Raw genomic sequence first — 13512 nt, 5'->3', positions numbered from 1 at the left:
GCAAAGGCTGCACACATCACACCAGGTTGGATGTGGGAAGCCAAAAACCTCCGGAAAGACGGGACTGAAGCACCTGAAGGGACACGGAACCGAACCCGGGGAGGGGTAGACACCATGTCCAATTCATACACAGAGGGGTGAAAGGAAAACCCCTTCTCCTTGTAACAGTAATCCCCACTCAGAGGGTTGAAAAACCTAGGCGGGGTTCAACGAGGCCCAAGGCCCCCAAGTGAGCCCCGAGATCCTTCGCATCTGGACCCAGGGCCCAAGTGATCTCCCAAAGCCCCAGCCTCAAAAGAAAAGGCCGGCGCAGCCATAGAAGCCGGACAGAAGAGGGCCCCCTGATCAGACCCAGAAGCTTCTGCAGGGAGACTTGAATGTCTCCGTTGCCACACCGGAAGGGGCATCCCTTGAGACTGCCCGAGTCTCAAGACTATCTAAACCCTGTCCTGACTCGGAAACCCTCAGACGTTTCGGAGCCGGATGCAGGGGAGGGGGGAGGGGAGACCTGACCGAACCACAGGAGGGGGAAGGACGAGGGGGCATCACCCCCGAGTCCGGGTCCCTATAAGCAATACGGGGCAGCCTCGGGGCATCCGACGTAGCAGCCAACCTAGTGTGTTGCAACAACCTAAACCTAACATGCAACGCTTGCGCTGCCTGTACCCGAAGATCATCATCACTAGACTGGGTAAACTGAGTCACCAGCAAGCAACAAAACTCTCAGGTCGAAGATGTCACCGACCCAACAGGTAGCATGACGGAGGCAAAAACAATTAGAGTCACCCTGAGACAAGGGGACAGAGCAACCCTCAAACTCGCACAAAGCGAGTGGGGACTCAGGGGTCACATCCATCGGACCCACGCGCCCACTTGGGGATTCCCACGGTCCTGAGACGGAACTCACACTCGGGGAAACCCAGGCAGGGTACTGCTAACCAGTGTCCAATCTACCAAACGACTTGCTAACAGCTGAATCCCCGGGACGTGTACACTCATGGAGACCTAGCAGGGGGTACCACTTGAAGAGAAATTAGTACCCAGGAACCTTACTCAGGGGGCAACCAAGGCAGGCCTCCCCACCAGGCAGGAAAACAAAAAGAAAAAGAAAACCCCACAAGAAGACAACATACCCAGGCGGAACAGAGCCAGCCCCTATGAATGGTGAAAACAAGCTGCGCAGTACCTTACACCATATACCAGTGCAAACTGCCCTTACCCTAGGGTAAACAAGGGAGACAAAACACCCCAGCACACAAAGGGCAGACAAAAACCAAGCAGTAAACGGCCTAGCAGAGGCAGAACCCAAGGAACTTGTGGAAAGTGGCCCCAAGCCCCAAGGGCAGTACTTATTGGGCATCTAGGGGAAGGGAGCCCTAGGCGCATGCAGCCTGAGTACTGAAGAATATCTCCTGGCTCATGCACCACCTAGAAGACAGGCCCCACACACTAAGCACAGTGCTGAAACAACCACTGGAGCCAGAGCACACGACCGCTGCCTATAGCATCAGCCTCAGAACTGGGGTGTGGATGGCTGGCGCGGGGGTCTGGGAGGTCCCCCTTCCCCCTCCCAGGGAGGGGGGGGGGGGGGAGGAGCTGCGCAGACAGCGGCGCGGCGACGTGTGACGTGATGCTTGTTTCTGTTTGGAGAGTTCTATTCACTTATTCGGCTTTATGTAGCAATTTTCACCAGAATAGGGGTTTGTTTTGGGACGCTTACCTTTCTGGGTGCCTAACCCGGTTGATGGCAGACACAGAATACTTTCAACCACTCGGGGGTTTCTATAGGCCATTGCTCCTCATGTCTCTGTGAGGGGGGCCAGGTTCTGGCTTGTGGTCCCCGGTAGGCCCACAGAACTCCGTACACATGACTGATGTGAAAGTCTGACATTAGCATATCAGCCTGGATCGCTCCGGGGAGCCGACAGGGGCTCCCCCCAGAAAAATTTATATAAAAATATTCAAAGACATTAAAATACCTAAGTAAAATGTATTTTTGGCAGCCCTCATCACATTGCTCAGCCGGAGGCACACTACCACTGATGAATCCTCTCAGTGAGTGAATATTGCCAGCATTCTTAGTTCTATTACGGCCAAAGTAAGTCACAATACAATATTTTTTTTTAGTTTACCATGATCAGATAACGCATTTTAACAATATTTAGAAAACAATTGGAGGAGCCGGTAGGCCGAGCCGACAGCACGCTGGACTTGTGATCCTGTGGTCCTGGGTTCTATCCCAGGCGCCGGCGAGAAACAATGGGCAGAGTTTCTTTCACCCTATGCCCCTGTTACCTAGCAGTAAAATAGGTACCTGGGTGCTAGCCAGCTATCGCGGGCTGCTTCCTGGGGGGTGGAGGCCTGGTCGAGGACCAGGCCGCGGGGACACTAAAAAGCCCCGAAATCATCTCAAGATAACCTCAAGATAAGAAGGGGCTAAAAAAAAAAATTCTGCACACCATGGGCTTTTCATATTTTACAGTGGTGTAGTACAGTGGTTAATGGAAAGCATAACTTGCCTCCTTTAAGTACTCACACAGTGAGTGCTGCTGCTACCAGACATGATGATAGCAATTAAATATGTTTATATTAAAGCAAAAAGCTAGAAAAGAAAAATTTTCAGTAACGTAGCAGCAATGTGAAGAATCATGTTGGGAGAGCATGTGGCTGGCAAGCTGGAGGCAGGCAGAGAGTGGGTGGGACAGGTGTTGCGGATGGGTAGCAGAGGGAATCGGCAGAATGGGCGGGCATATAGTAGAGTGGGTAAGTAGCAGGCAAGTGGCAGATTGGATAGACTGGCAGCAGTGGGTAGGCAGGTGGGTGGGTAGTTTGGTGGACAGGCAGGTAGATGGGCAGACAGTAGTGCAGTCAAGCAGGTTGAGTGGTGGCAGAAGGGGTGGGTAGGAAGGTTGTAGATTGGTTAGGTAGGTGGCAGGGTGGTTAGGTGGCTGGGTGGGCAAGCAGGCAAATGGGTAGTAAAACAGATGGGTGGCCAGATAGGAGATAGGGTGGGTGGGTGGGTAGGCAAGCAGGTAGAAGGGTGGCAGAGTTGGTGGGCGGCAGATTGGATAGGCAGGCAGCAGTGGGGAGGTGGTAGAGTGAGGAGGGTGGGCATAGTGGAAGAGAGGGATGGGCATTTGAACATCCTAAGTGGGTGTGCAGGTAACAGTGGGTGCGCTGATGGCAGGACAGATGGTAGAGTAAGACGGTGGGTGACAGGGCAAGGCAACAGTGTGGGTGGGCAAACGGGTGGCATGACAGTCAGGTGGCTAGTGAGTAGCAGGACAGGTAGGCAGGCAGGTGAGCAGCAGTGGGCGAGCAGAAAGCAGAGATATCAGGCTAGAACTAGCACAGACTGGCTTGTTGACTCATAGGCAACCTGAAGGTAACTAAAGAATCAAATACAAGACAAAAATGTTTCATAAACAAACAAGGATAAAAAGTGCTAAAAACTACATATGGGCCAGTCTGCACTATAAGAAGCAATTTCTGTTCTTGTAACTACTTACTATTATTGTAGACAGTGGCAATTAGGTCTGGGCTCTGTGGAGCAGCAACAATCCTCCAGATTTCACCAGCTGGGTGATCAAACGTCTGCTTTGTTACTAAACTTGTGTCATCATCGAATTCAATAAGTTGAACCTAGTGAAGAAAACAAAAATTAACCCTCAAACCGCTAGGGATCCAAATGGCTTTAACCTTTTAACTGCGCGGCCTATAAATATGACACCCCCCAGTGCGCAAGAAATAAATTCTCAGGAAAGAATTATTTTTTGTTCTGAAAGTGTCAAAAACCCCTCCCTGTATATAGGTATAGCAATGGAATTTCGAAATTGTACTTACTTTGGCTGCTATGGGGATCCGTAAAGTGGCGTGTGACGTCAACATTCCCCGTGCGCCCGTGCCGTAAGCTCCCAGGACCAGAGGGGCGCGCGAGTTGCCACGAATATATTTTTGTTCATTTTTTGCGCACAGTTCCAAATACATTTTATTTGTTTTTACGTGCTAATCCTATGTATAATGAACACGTACACTATATTATGGCAGTAAATCATCCGTACTGTCCAAGGACACTGTGTTACGTGCATGACACTTGTGTACACATATGGTGCACATATTTACCATGTATCATGCTATTTTATGTATATATACAATCTATTTACAGACTATACACTGTCACACACTATATATATTCACCATCAACTCATTCAGAACACCGCGAGTGTGAGCTGTCACACCCAGTGAGCCCTCCCTCACTCCTCCAACGTTGTATTCGCGAACATTGTTCCTCCCATCACAGTTATTCACACCAATGTTTCAAGCTCATTTATGTATATTTACAATATATGTACACACTATACACTGTCACACACTATATACATTTACCATCAACACATTCAGAACATCGCAACTGTGAGCAGCCACACCCAGACAGGCCCTCCCTCACTCCAACATCTTACTTGCCAACATTGCTTCCCCCACCATACTGTTATTGTTTTTATTACACTATTTACACATGTTATATATACTTATCTACAGGTTTTATTCACCAGAACTATGCAAGTAAGCCGGTATTGTGTCCAAACAGTACAGTGGCCACCATACACTGCATGAGAAATCACACAGCAGACGACGCTACGATTACGACGTCGCCTCCCTCACCAACATAGCTCCACTCAACATACTCCTGTTGCTGTTATTACACTATATACACACACACACACTGTATATACCCATGTACATGTGTGTTCCCCATAGCGAACCACGAAGCTAGTATGGTGAGCAAAACAAGAGTGGCTGCCACACAGTGAGGCTACCTCAATTCTCTCCCTCCCTCCCTTACCAAAATTCCTCCTTGCACAACGCTAATTATAACCACAATCTTGGTCACTAATTTCTGTAAATGAATAATTGGCCACAAGTTTATTTTGAAAAGGAACCTAAGAAGTCGTTTGAAGATTCCTAGATGGACGAAATAATGCTGTGGTGCTGTGGCTAGCGCTCTGAACATCGTGAACAGCATTGAATCACTGATATTTGAACATTGTACCCCAGTCATTATCACACTCAGACTCTTCTATAATACTATCATCACTAAATAATACAGGTTATACATATATTTTGACATTATTAGGCGATGCTGTGGTCACACGCTGAACAGCAGAGCTGTGCGCTCATGCTGCGAGCGCCAGCCTTTGTTGCTCACTCACTACTGAGGCTCTCACACCCGGCAATGTGGACCATGATTTTTTTTAAAGATGGCATCTGTTTACAAGAGCCATAAGGAAGCTGATGTGAACCCCATGTAGCCACAGGAGTTTTGAATGCAACGTGAAAAATAAAAACACCCGGAGGCGCGTTGCGCACCCGAAGCCTGGGACTGCAGGCGCGTTGCGCAGTTAAAGGGTTAACACCCACAGGCGCAACAAAAAAAAAATTCGAAAAAATTATTTCGTTTTATAAAATGTGTTAATTTTTGTTCCCTGATCACGGAAAAAATAACAAAAAAATCGTAGGTGGCATATTTTAGCTGCAATAGGGTAGACAAATCTGGCAAAAAACCAGCGTTGAATGTAATGAAACGCCATTTTCTGGGTGAGACCCGGAGGTCCCTGGAGCTTTACCAGGCTGATATGCTAATGTCAGATTTTGGCAGCAGTCATGTGTATGGAGTTCTAGGGCCTACCGGGGACCACGGCCAGAACCTGGCCCCCTCAGAGAAGCAAGGGGAGCAATGGCCTATAGAAACCCCCGTGTGGTTAGAAGCATTCTATGTCTGCCATCAACCGGGTCAAGCATTCAGAAAGGTAAGCATTCCAAAACAAACCCCTATTCTAGTTAAAATTGCTACCAAAAGCCGAACTAGTGGATAGAACTCCCCAACAGAAAACAAGCAAACTAGTATGACGTCACACGTCGCCACGCTACTGCCGGCACAGCACCCTCCTCCCCGGAAGGGGGAAGGGGGGTGCCCCAGACCTCTCACACCGGCTATCCACCCATCAGTTCTGAGGCTGGATGTCAAAACACGCAAAAAAAACATCAACAGGATGGAGGGAGAGTTGCTGGGGAGCCTCCAGGTCTCACCCAGAAAATGGCGTTTCATTACATTCAACCCTGGTTTTCTGGGGGAAGCAAGCCCCTTAGGCTCCCCGGAGCTAACTACCCACAGAGGAAGGTCAAAGGGACGGAACATTAGGCGGACACCACGCACCCCTCAACGGAAGCGAGACAACCGGCAGCAAACGCCAACCCAAAGCGACACAGCCCCGAAAGGGCCCGGGAATAACACGAGACAATGAGCAGCAAGGCCCCTGTACGAACACCAAAATATCCGTGCCCGAATGACAGCAAGGACACGCCGCCCAGACAGCAGCAAGAGCAGCGAAGCCACGAACGTCACGGGCATGGGGAAAGAACACAGGCAGGCTAGCTGCAAGAACACGGCGGACAACCCGGGACACGGCGGACAACCCGGGACACCTTCACAGGGAAGATCGGAACCGGATCAACTCAAAGCGTGCCCCAGACATAGAGGCCGTGGCACACAAATAACAGCGGAGGGCCGCCACTGAACACAAAACACAACACACCCCCGGCCTGACCAACCAAGCACCAACAAACCAAGGACCCCTCCGGAACGCAGCAGCCCCATCCCGTGCCAGAAAAGATGGAGACAGCTGCCACCGAACAACCAAAACGCCAAGACCGAAGGAGCAGAAAACCCCTGCAAACCGACCCCCAGAGGCAAATGCCAACAGGAAAAAAGAGCCAATTAAAAACAAACCGGAACCAAAGGGGCACCACCAACCGAGGAGAAGACAGAACACGCTGACCAGAGACCAGGACGGTGCAAGCGGCGCACGAACAGGCCGGAGATGAAACAACACACGAGACAGCTTACTAACGGTGCAGAAGCAACACCAAGACCACCGGTCGGTCGGGCAGACAGCCGGCTCCAAGGGAGCCAGTCGGCCGAGCGGACAGCACACTGGACTTGTGATCCTGTGGTCCCGGGTTCGATCCCGGGCGCCGGTAAGAAACAATGGGCAGAGTTTTTTTCACCCTATGCCCCTGTTACCTAGCAGTAAAATAGGTACCTGGGTGTTAGTCAGCTGTCACGGGCTGCTTCCTGGGGGTGGAGGCCAGGTCGAGGACCGGGCCACGGGGACACTAAAAGCCCCGAAATCATCTCAAGATAACCTCTCAAGAAGACTGAAAGCAAGCCGAAGCGATTCCGCCAACATCGCACGAAACGAGGCGACAGTATGTGGCAAGACGACGGCCCCCAACCCCCACCAGAAAAACCAAGCCAACGCTAACAACCGCAGCCACCTAAGAAGGGACAGGAGGAAAAGGAAGGACTGCCAAAATACCCCATACTTCCGCCAAGAAGAAGAATGCAGGTGGGACACCTACCACAAAGCCACCTACCCATTTAATCCACTCCCTTACTCTAACTGAACCTCTCCCCCACACCCTCACTTCCTGCCTCCCCTCTCCCAAGACCCTTCTGGGAAATGGCTCAGTAGACTGCCAACCAGCCAGAGACAGCCTGGAGAATCTCCATCTAATACAATAAAGCATTCATGAAACAAGTACAGTGGTACCTCGCATAACGATTGCCCCAAAAGACGAATATTTTGGGTAACGAACGGCCCGATCGGCGTCAAATCGTCCCATATGACGAACGCTGGTTTGAGTAACGTCAACACCACATGGTGGGGTCGCGCTGCTGCTTGCACATTCTTAGACGCCTCCGACGATGCACATAAATTATGTTATTCTTGTTTAAAGATGCTAATGATGCTGGGATATAAAAGGGTGACTGCTGAGATGTTGCAAAGCATTGACGTATTTGTAGGAAAAAAGAAATGAAATGTCTGATACTGTATACAACAAATGTCAAAAAGATTCGTTCGGTGGTCGGCAGGTAGGCTGCTCCATGTTTCTTACATACAAAAAACGTAAATAATAAAAAAAATGAAGAATTTTGAAAACCAGTCCAAATGTCAACAAGGTTCGTTCGGTGGTCTACAGGTCGGCTGCTCCATGTTTCTTAAAAAAAAAAAATAAAAAAAAATAAAAGAACTGTTGAAACAATTTGAAAAATGGACAAATGTCATAAAGGTTCGTTCAGTGTTTGTCGGGTAGGCTGCTCCATTATTGAGACGTAAGTGACAAATACAAAACAAATGGAACACATTTAAAACAAAGAAAGATTGTCATAATGGAGCAGCCTACCCAACAAACACTGAACGAACCTTTTGCTATAATGAATATGAAAGACAAGGGCTGCTGGCTGGGTTAGTAGTGCGTGAGCAACTATTTGTGGCACACGTGCCTCTGGCTCTCAAACACCTGTCCCACACGGTGTTGAAAGACTGTGCTCAGTCGGTGCAATTCAGACCCTATTGTTTGAAGAACATAAGGGTCATAACATTGGTGAAGCTAGGCGCAATAAGGGCTTAACACAACGATCGGATGCCAGTGATACAGCACCTATGAGGATGATACAGCGAGCGTATCCAGGTGTAGCTCTGAGCCCCACCCTTGCCATCTCTAATGTATATAGATGATACATAGATGAATCGTTTTCTGCGTTCAGTGATGATGCATCTGATACAAGTAGCATAGATGAACAGTGTTAGCGGCTTCCATGGTGGTGATGTTCATTGATATTTTCAAGAATACCTGAATCTCTTCCTGACTGATGGACACTCTTTGAGGCTAGCTGAATCTCTTCCTGACTGATGGACACTCTTTGAGGCTAGCTGAATTTCTTCCTGTGTGGGACCTTACAAAGCGATCTTTTCAAGATTACCTTACAAATTGAGCTTTTCCTATAATCGTTTCAATACTACTTTATGCTTTACAAGCTTGGCTACATACCACCTACAAGTACTAAAGCCAAGGGTGCACGCGAGTGCGTTATTTGCAAGCACACAGAACGATGAAACAGGAAACGAAAATCTATCTGTAGCTGGTGCAAGGAGAGCAAAGTCGCGCTGTGTACCATGGACTACTTCGTTGACTATTACGCACATCCAAAGTACTGAGTGTGTAATACAGTGTGTTACTGTGTAAATAGTGTGTGAAACTGTACATATTGTAATTTTAGTGAATTTTTACCACGTAATATTGTGACAATAAACATTTATTGTGGACACATTACTGACACATGTATCGCAGTTTCATGGAAAATTATGAACATTCTACTGTATACATATTGTAAAGGTCACAAATATGCATCATATACGATAAAAGAAACAAATAAAACCGCATTGGAAATGCATAGAAAAAATATTTGAAAATATATTTGTGGCAACACGCAGTGCTTGAATGGCACTGGGAGCTTCACACATGGGCGACCAGCCCCTGATGACGTCACAGCGCACCTTGTCCACGCCCTCACAGCCAAAGTAAGTGGAATTTGGTAATTATTTTTACATAGACATGTTCAGGGACAGTAATTTATCATTTTACAAAGAAAAATTATATTTTGGGGAATATTTGATGTCATGCACACTGGGGAAATTTCACAATAAACACAGTGCATCACACTGGTTACATGGGGGACACTCGTTTTGTATGACGTCCGTTTCACATGACGAACATGGAACGGATTAACACTTTAGTGCGCGCGGCACTTGCTGAAAATAAAGCGGGTTGTGCGCGCGGCGTTCTGGGCGCTCAAGCGTAAACACAAAAAAGTGTATAATCTTTTCACGCTCCTAACATCAATTCTCAAGCTACGTTTTTCATTTTGGTATCAATGCGTTGGCAATAAAATTCTCTACAAGATCATATGCATAAAATGTCACCCAAGCATTTGGTATCCCACCACGAAGTAAATAAACACGAAGATGACTCGCCGTGACACCCAAACAGGAAGTAAATGTTCATACTCTTTCGTTTGTTGCCAGCCTCACAGTCATCCTACAGAGCTCATTTTGATATCACTGAACTCGCAATAAAATTCCCCACCCAGACATATGCCTATCAATGTCTAATTATGGTATCGGGTGACCCGCACAAGTGTGGGAACTGGGCGAAGCGTTAGCCGTGATTTCAGCAGCAACGACACTGGTGTGATGCAGCGCTTTGAATGTTTATACTTATTTCACTGTCCTGACATTATTTCTGGAGCTACGTATTTCATTTTTATAGCAATGTGTTCGCAATAGAAAGTTCTATAAGAACATGGGTAGAGTTGGCCAACACAGCGTCAAATAAATTTGCGGCGAATAAAATCTTACGCGTGTTTGTACCCGTGAGCTTCAAAAGTTTTTACTTTGCTCATGTTTTTCAAGTTTATACTTGTTTCACACCGTTTTTTTCTTTTGTATAGTGTTCGGAATAAAATTCCCTACACAGACATATGCATATCAAATACAATTCCTTGGAATTCACAGCTGTAGAGATGACGGAAAACACACAACCGGAACCCGCTCTTGACACTCCAACTCACACCCGCAACACCCACAAAAAAAGTTTCTCTTGTTTCGTGTATACTTACTTTAGTTTTCGTGCTACAGTTCTCATTTAGGTATCAAAATATTCCTAAGAAAATAGACTACAATACTGAAACAATCTAAGACAATTATGTGTACTTACCAAAGCAAAGACGATTGTAGTAAAATAAGTTGAGCATTTTATCTCCACTCCACCTCCTTCAGGTACTGATTCCTGAAGTTGCTCAACAGATGTTCCTAGGTGGAGTGAAGCTGGTGCGGGTGGTTATTTCTTGTCCACCCAATACACCCTTTTCCTGTGATAAGTGGTGTAACAAGGTATGACGCAAAGTGGAACATCGCATGTCTTGCACGCTATACCAGTTTCCTTCCTGATACCCGACTTTGCACACACTTCACACCTGCGACGTTTGGGGATTTTTACCAGCTCATGTTTCAATTTATAGTTCAGGCGAGTCTCTGCTATAATAACACGTCGCTGTTGTCTCTGGGTTGGCAATAAACTACTGTCTGAATCGTCGCTCTCACTATTGTTTTCAAACACTAATGTGGAATATGAATTACCTTCATCAGATTCAGCTTCAGCACTAGGTGTAGACGTGAAGAGAAGGCGCCTCACACCCGACGGGCCAGGTGTTGACGGGTCAGCAGCAGGATACACAGGACCAGTGTCATCATTTATGTCTGGAGCATGAACTAGATTTGGAGATGGTGTAGTTGTTGCAGGTCACTCTGCCTTGTCAAATTTCAATAAAGACCAAATAGCAACTTCATGGAACTGGAGCAGAGTTAGTTTCCTTCGATCATCTGTGCTGGCCTTGTACAATGCATAAGCGTTTTGCAATGCCATTTGCAAGAAATAAAATGTTATTTTCTTGGTCCACTTGTGACATTTCCTGGCAAAATGGTAATACTTTACCATTTGATCAAGTGGTCAACACCCTTCATGAACTTATTGTAGTCAACAATTGCCTGTGGTTTGTTCACCACAACCTGCTGTAGTCTTACTGTTCCATCTGCCCTGCGAACTCGTTTTCTTTTCTGAACTTTCTTTGTGTCTGCATTGTGTAGGTTGGTAATCATAGAGACAACTCGCTTGTCGCCCGCAACTCGCCCCCTCCTCCTCCTCCTCAGTTTGGCTTTCAGTCTCATCCTCTGTTGAGTCATCCCCAAGGGGTCTACGGCCCCCAATTTCAAATTCTTCTACATCTTCATCTTCTGCATCACTTCGTTCATTTTCAGCTTGATCAAAGGCATCCAAGACATTGGGAATCTTGGTGGGAGTGAGCCGTGAGCCTCATACCAGCAAACCTCCTATAGATGGCGGTAATCCTGTCTTTTCCACTTGATTCTGAGGCTCCTGTAGCCGAAACACCGCTTGGGCCTGGTGCTGGACCTATTATTGATGAATTTAGTGGGTTATAAACACACACAAACGGGTAATAATCCTTGAAAACGTGCGAGTTTGGCGGCCGAGGGGAGAGAGATCCGATCACGTGACGGATCACTGGGTCACGGCCTGTTACGTGACCCAGTAGGCCGACATGACTTGCGGCCTACCCGAGAGAACGGGAATTTCATGGCGCGGAGTTTGAAACAAACCCCAAGTAAATCGGATTTAAACTGGATTTTTTACAAATATTTTAAACCGCACCGTAAATTTACGTCGTGATCCGACAAGCGGTTAGGGAAAACGCCCGTAATTCCAAGTCGAAAATCCAGGAAAGTGTTAAATTCGTTATGTGAGGTACCACTGTATTTTATAACTAATTATTATCCTAATAATATTACTAAACAAAATCTGTAAGCAAAAATATATATGATGTACATCCAGAATTTAATTAACCCTTGTATGGCTCAGGGCTAATTAGCATTTGTCACCCACAGGCACATACCAAAAAAAAAAAAAAAAAAAATCTTCTAAACCTGTTAATTTGTGTTCTCTAATCATGGAAAAAATAATAAAAAAATCATAAGTGGCATATATTGCCTGCTATAGGGTGGGGAAGTCTGGCAAAAAACATGTGCTGACTCAGTGTGCGTCCCAGACGGTCTGTTGCTCGCCAGCTGTCAGGCAGGAGTGGCCACAAAGAGATAATTACCTAATTATTATTCAATAGTGTGTAGTGTGATATATTTATATAATAAAATGAGCGAATCATTGCTATACTCAAAAATATGGTTTGCACATCGTTGATTCAATTATTATGTTCATCAAACAGTGAACAAATACTTTGTTGGTTATTACACTATATACACAGGTTATGTATAAGTATCTGCATGTTTTGCTCACCATAACGAACCACTAAGTTGGTATTATGAGTTAAAAAGTCTCTGTGGTGTAGTGGCAAGACACTCGCCTGGCGTTCCGCGAGCACTTTGTCATGGGTTCGTATCCTGGCCAGGGAGGATTTACTGGGCACAAATCCTTAACTGTAGCCTCTGTTTAACTCAACAGTAAAATGTGTACTTGGTTGTAACAACGATTCTTCACGGTGGGGATCGTATTCCAGGGACCTGCCCGAAACGCAACGCGTACTAGTGGCTGTACAAGAATGTAACAACTCTTGTATATATCTCAAATAAAAAGCAACAAGGAGTGACCGCCACACACCAGCCAGCCAATCACTCCCTCAACACCTCACTCGCCCACATTCTCCTCCCACCATACTGTTTTTGCTTTTATTCACTATATACAGACATTATATACAAGTATTTACATTCGTGTACACCATAACGAACCACTAAGTTGGCATGCTGGCATGCTGAGTGGCAGTGGCAGCCAGTGGCTTGGCTGCTACTTCCTCCCTCCCTCAACTCACCTGACTCACCCACATTCTCCTCCCACAATACTGTTTTGGCTTTTTATTCACTATATACAGATGTTATGTATAAGTATCTACATGTTTTGTTCACCACAACTGTACAACTAAGTTGATATAGTTAGTTCAGGCACTAAGAGACGTCGCTACACATAGTCAGGTGGCGGCTGCTTCCCTCACACATTCAAGGTCAGACGCACTAAAATTTCACACCC

At 46.6% G+C, this 13512-nt stretch overlaps 1 protein-coding gene across 1 annotated transcript in view; it reads right to left on the bottom strand.

The window, feature by feature from the left end:
- LOC123770836 (EARP-interacting protein homolog) overlaps positions 1–13512 on the bottom strand; it is a 214410-nt gene that overhangs the window by 154050 nt on the left and 46848 nt on the right. The window contains exon 3 of the mRNA XM_045763010.2: positions 3510–3642. Within this exon, the coding sequence (XP_045618966.2) occupies positions 3510–3642 (133 nt within the window). The remainder of the gene's footprint in view (positions 1–3509; positions 3643–13512) is intronic.

Source organism: Procambarus clarkii, chromosome 56, assembly GCF_040958095.1.
Source record: "Procambarus clarkii isolate CNS0578487 chromosome 56, FALCON_Pclarkii_2.0, whole genome shotgun sequence".
Taxonomy (NCBI): domain Eukaryota; kingdom Metazoa; phylum Arthropoda; class Malacostraca; order Decapoda; family Cambaridae; genus Procambarus; species Procambarus clarkii.
The sequence above is the reverse complement of the archived record's forward strand: the minus strand, read 5'-3'. Positions and strand labels throughout refer to the sequence as shown.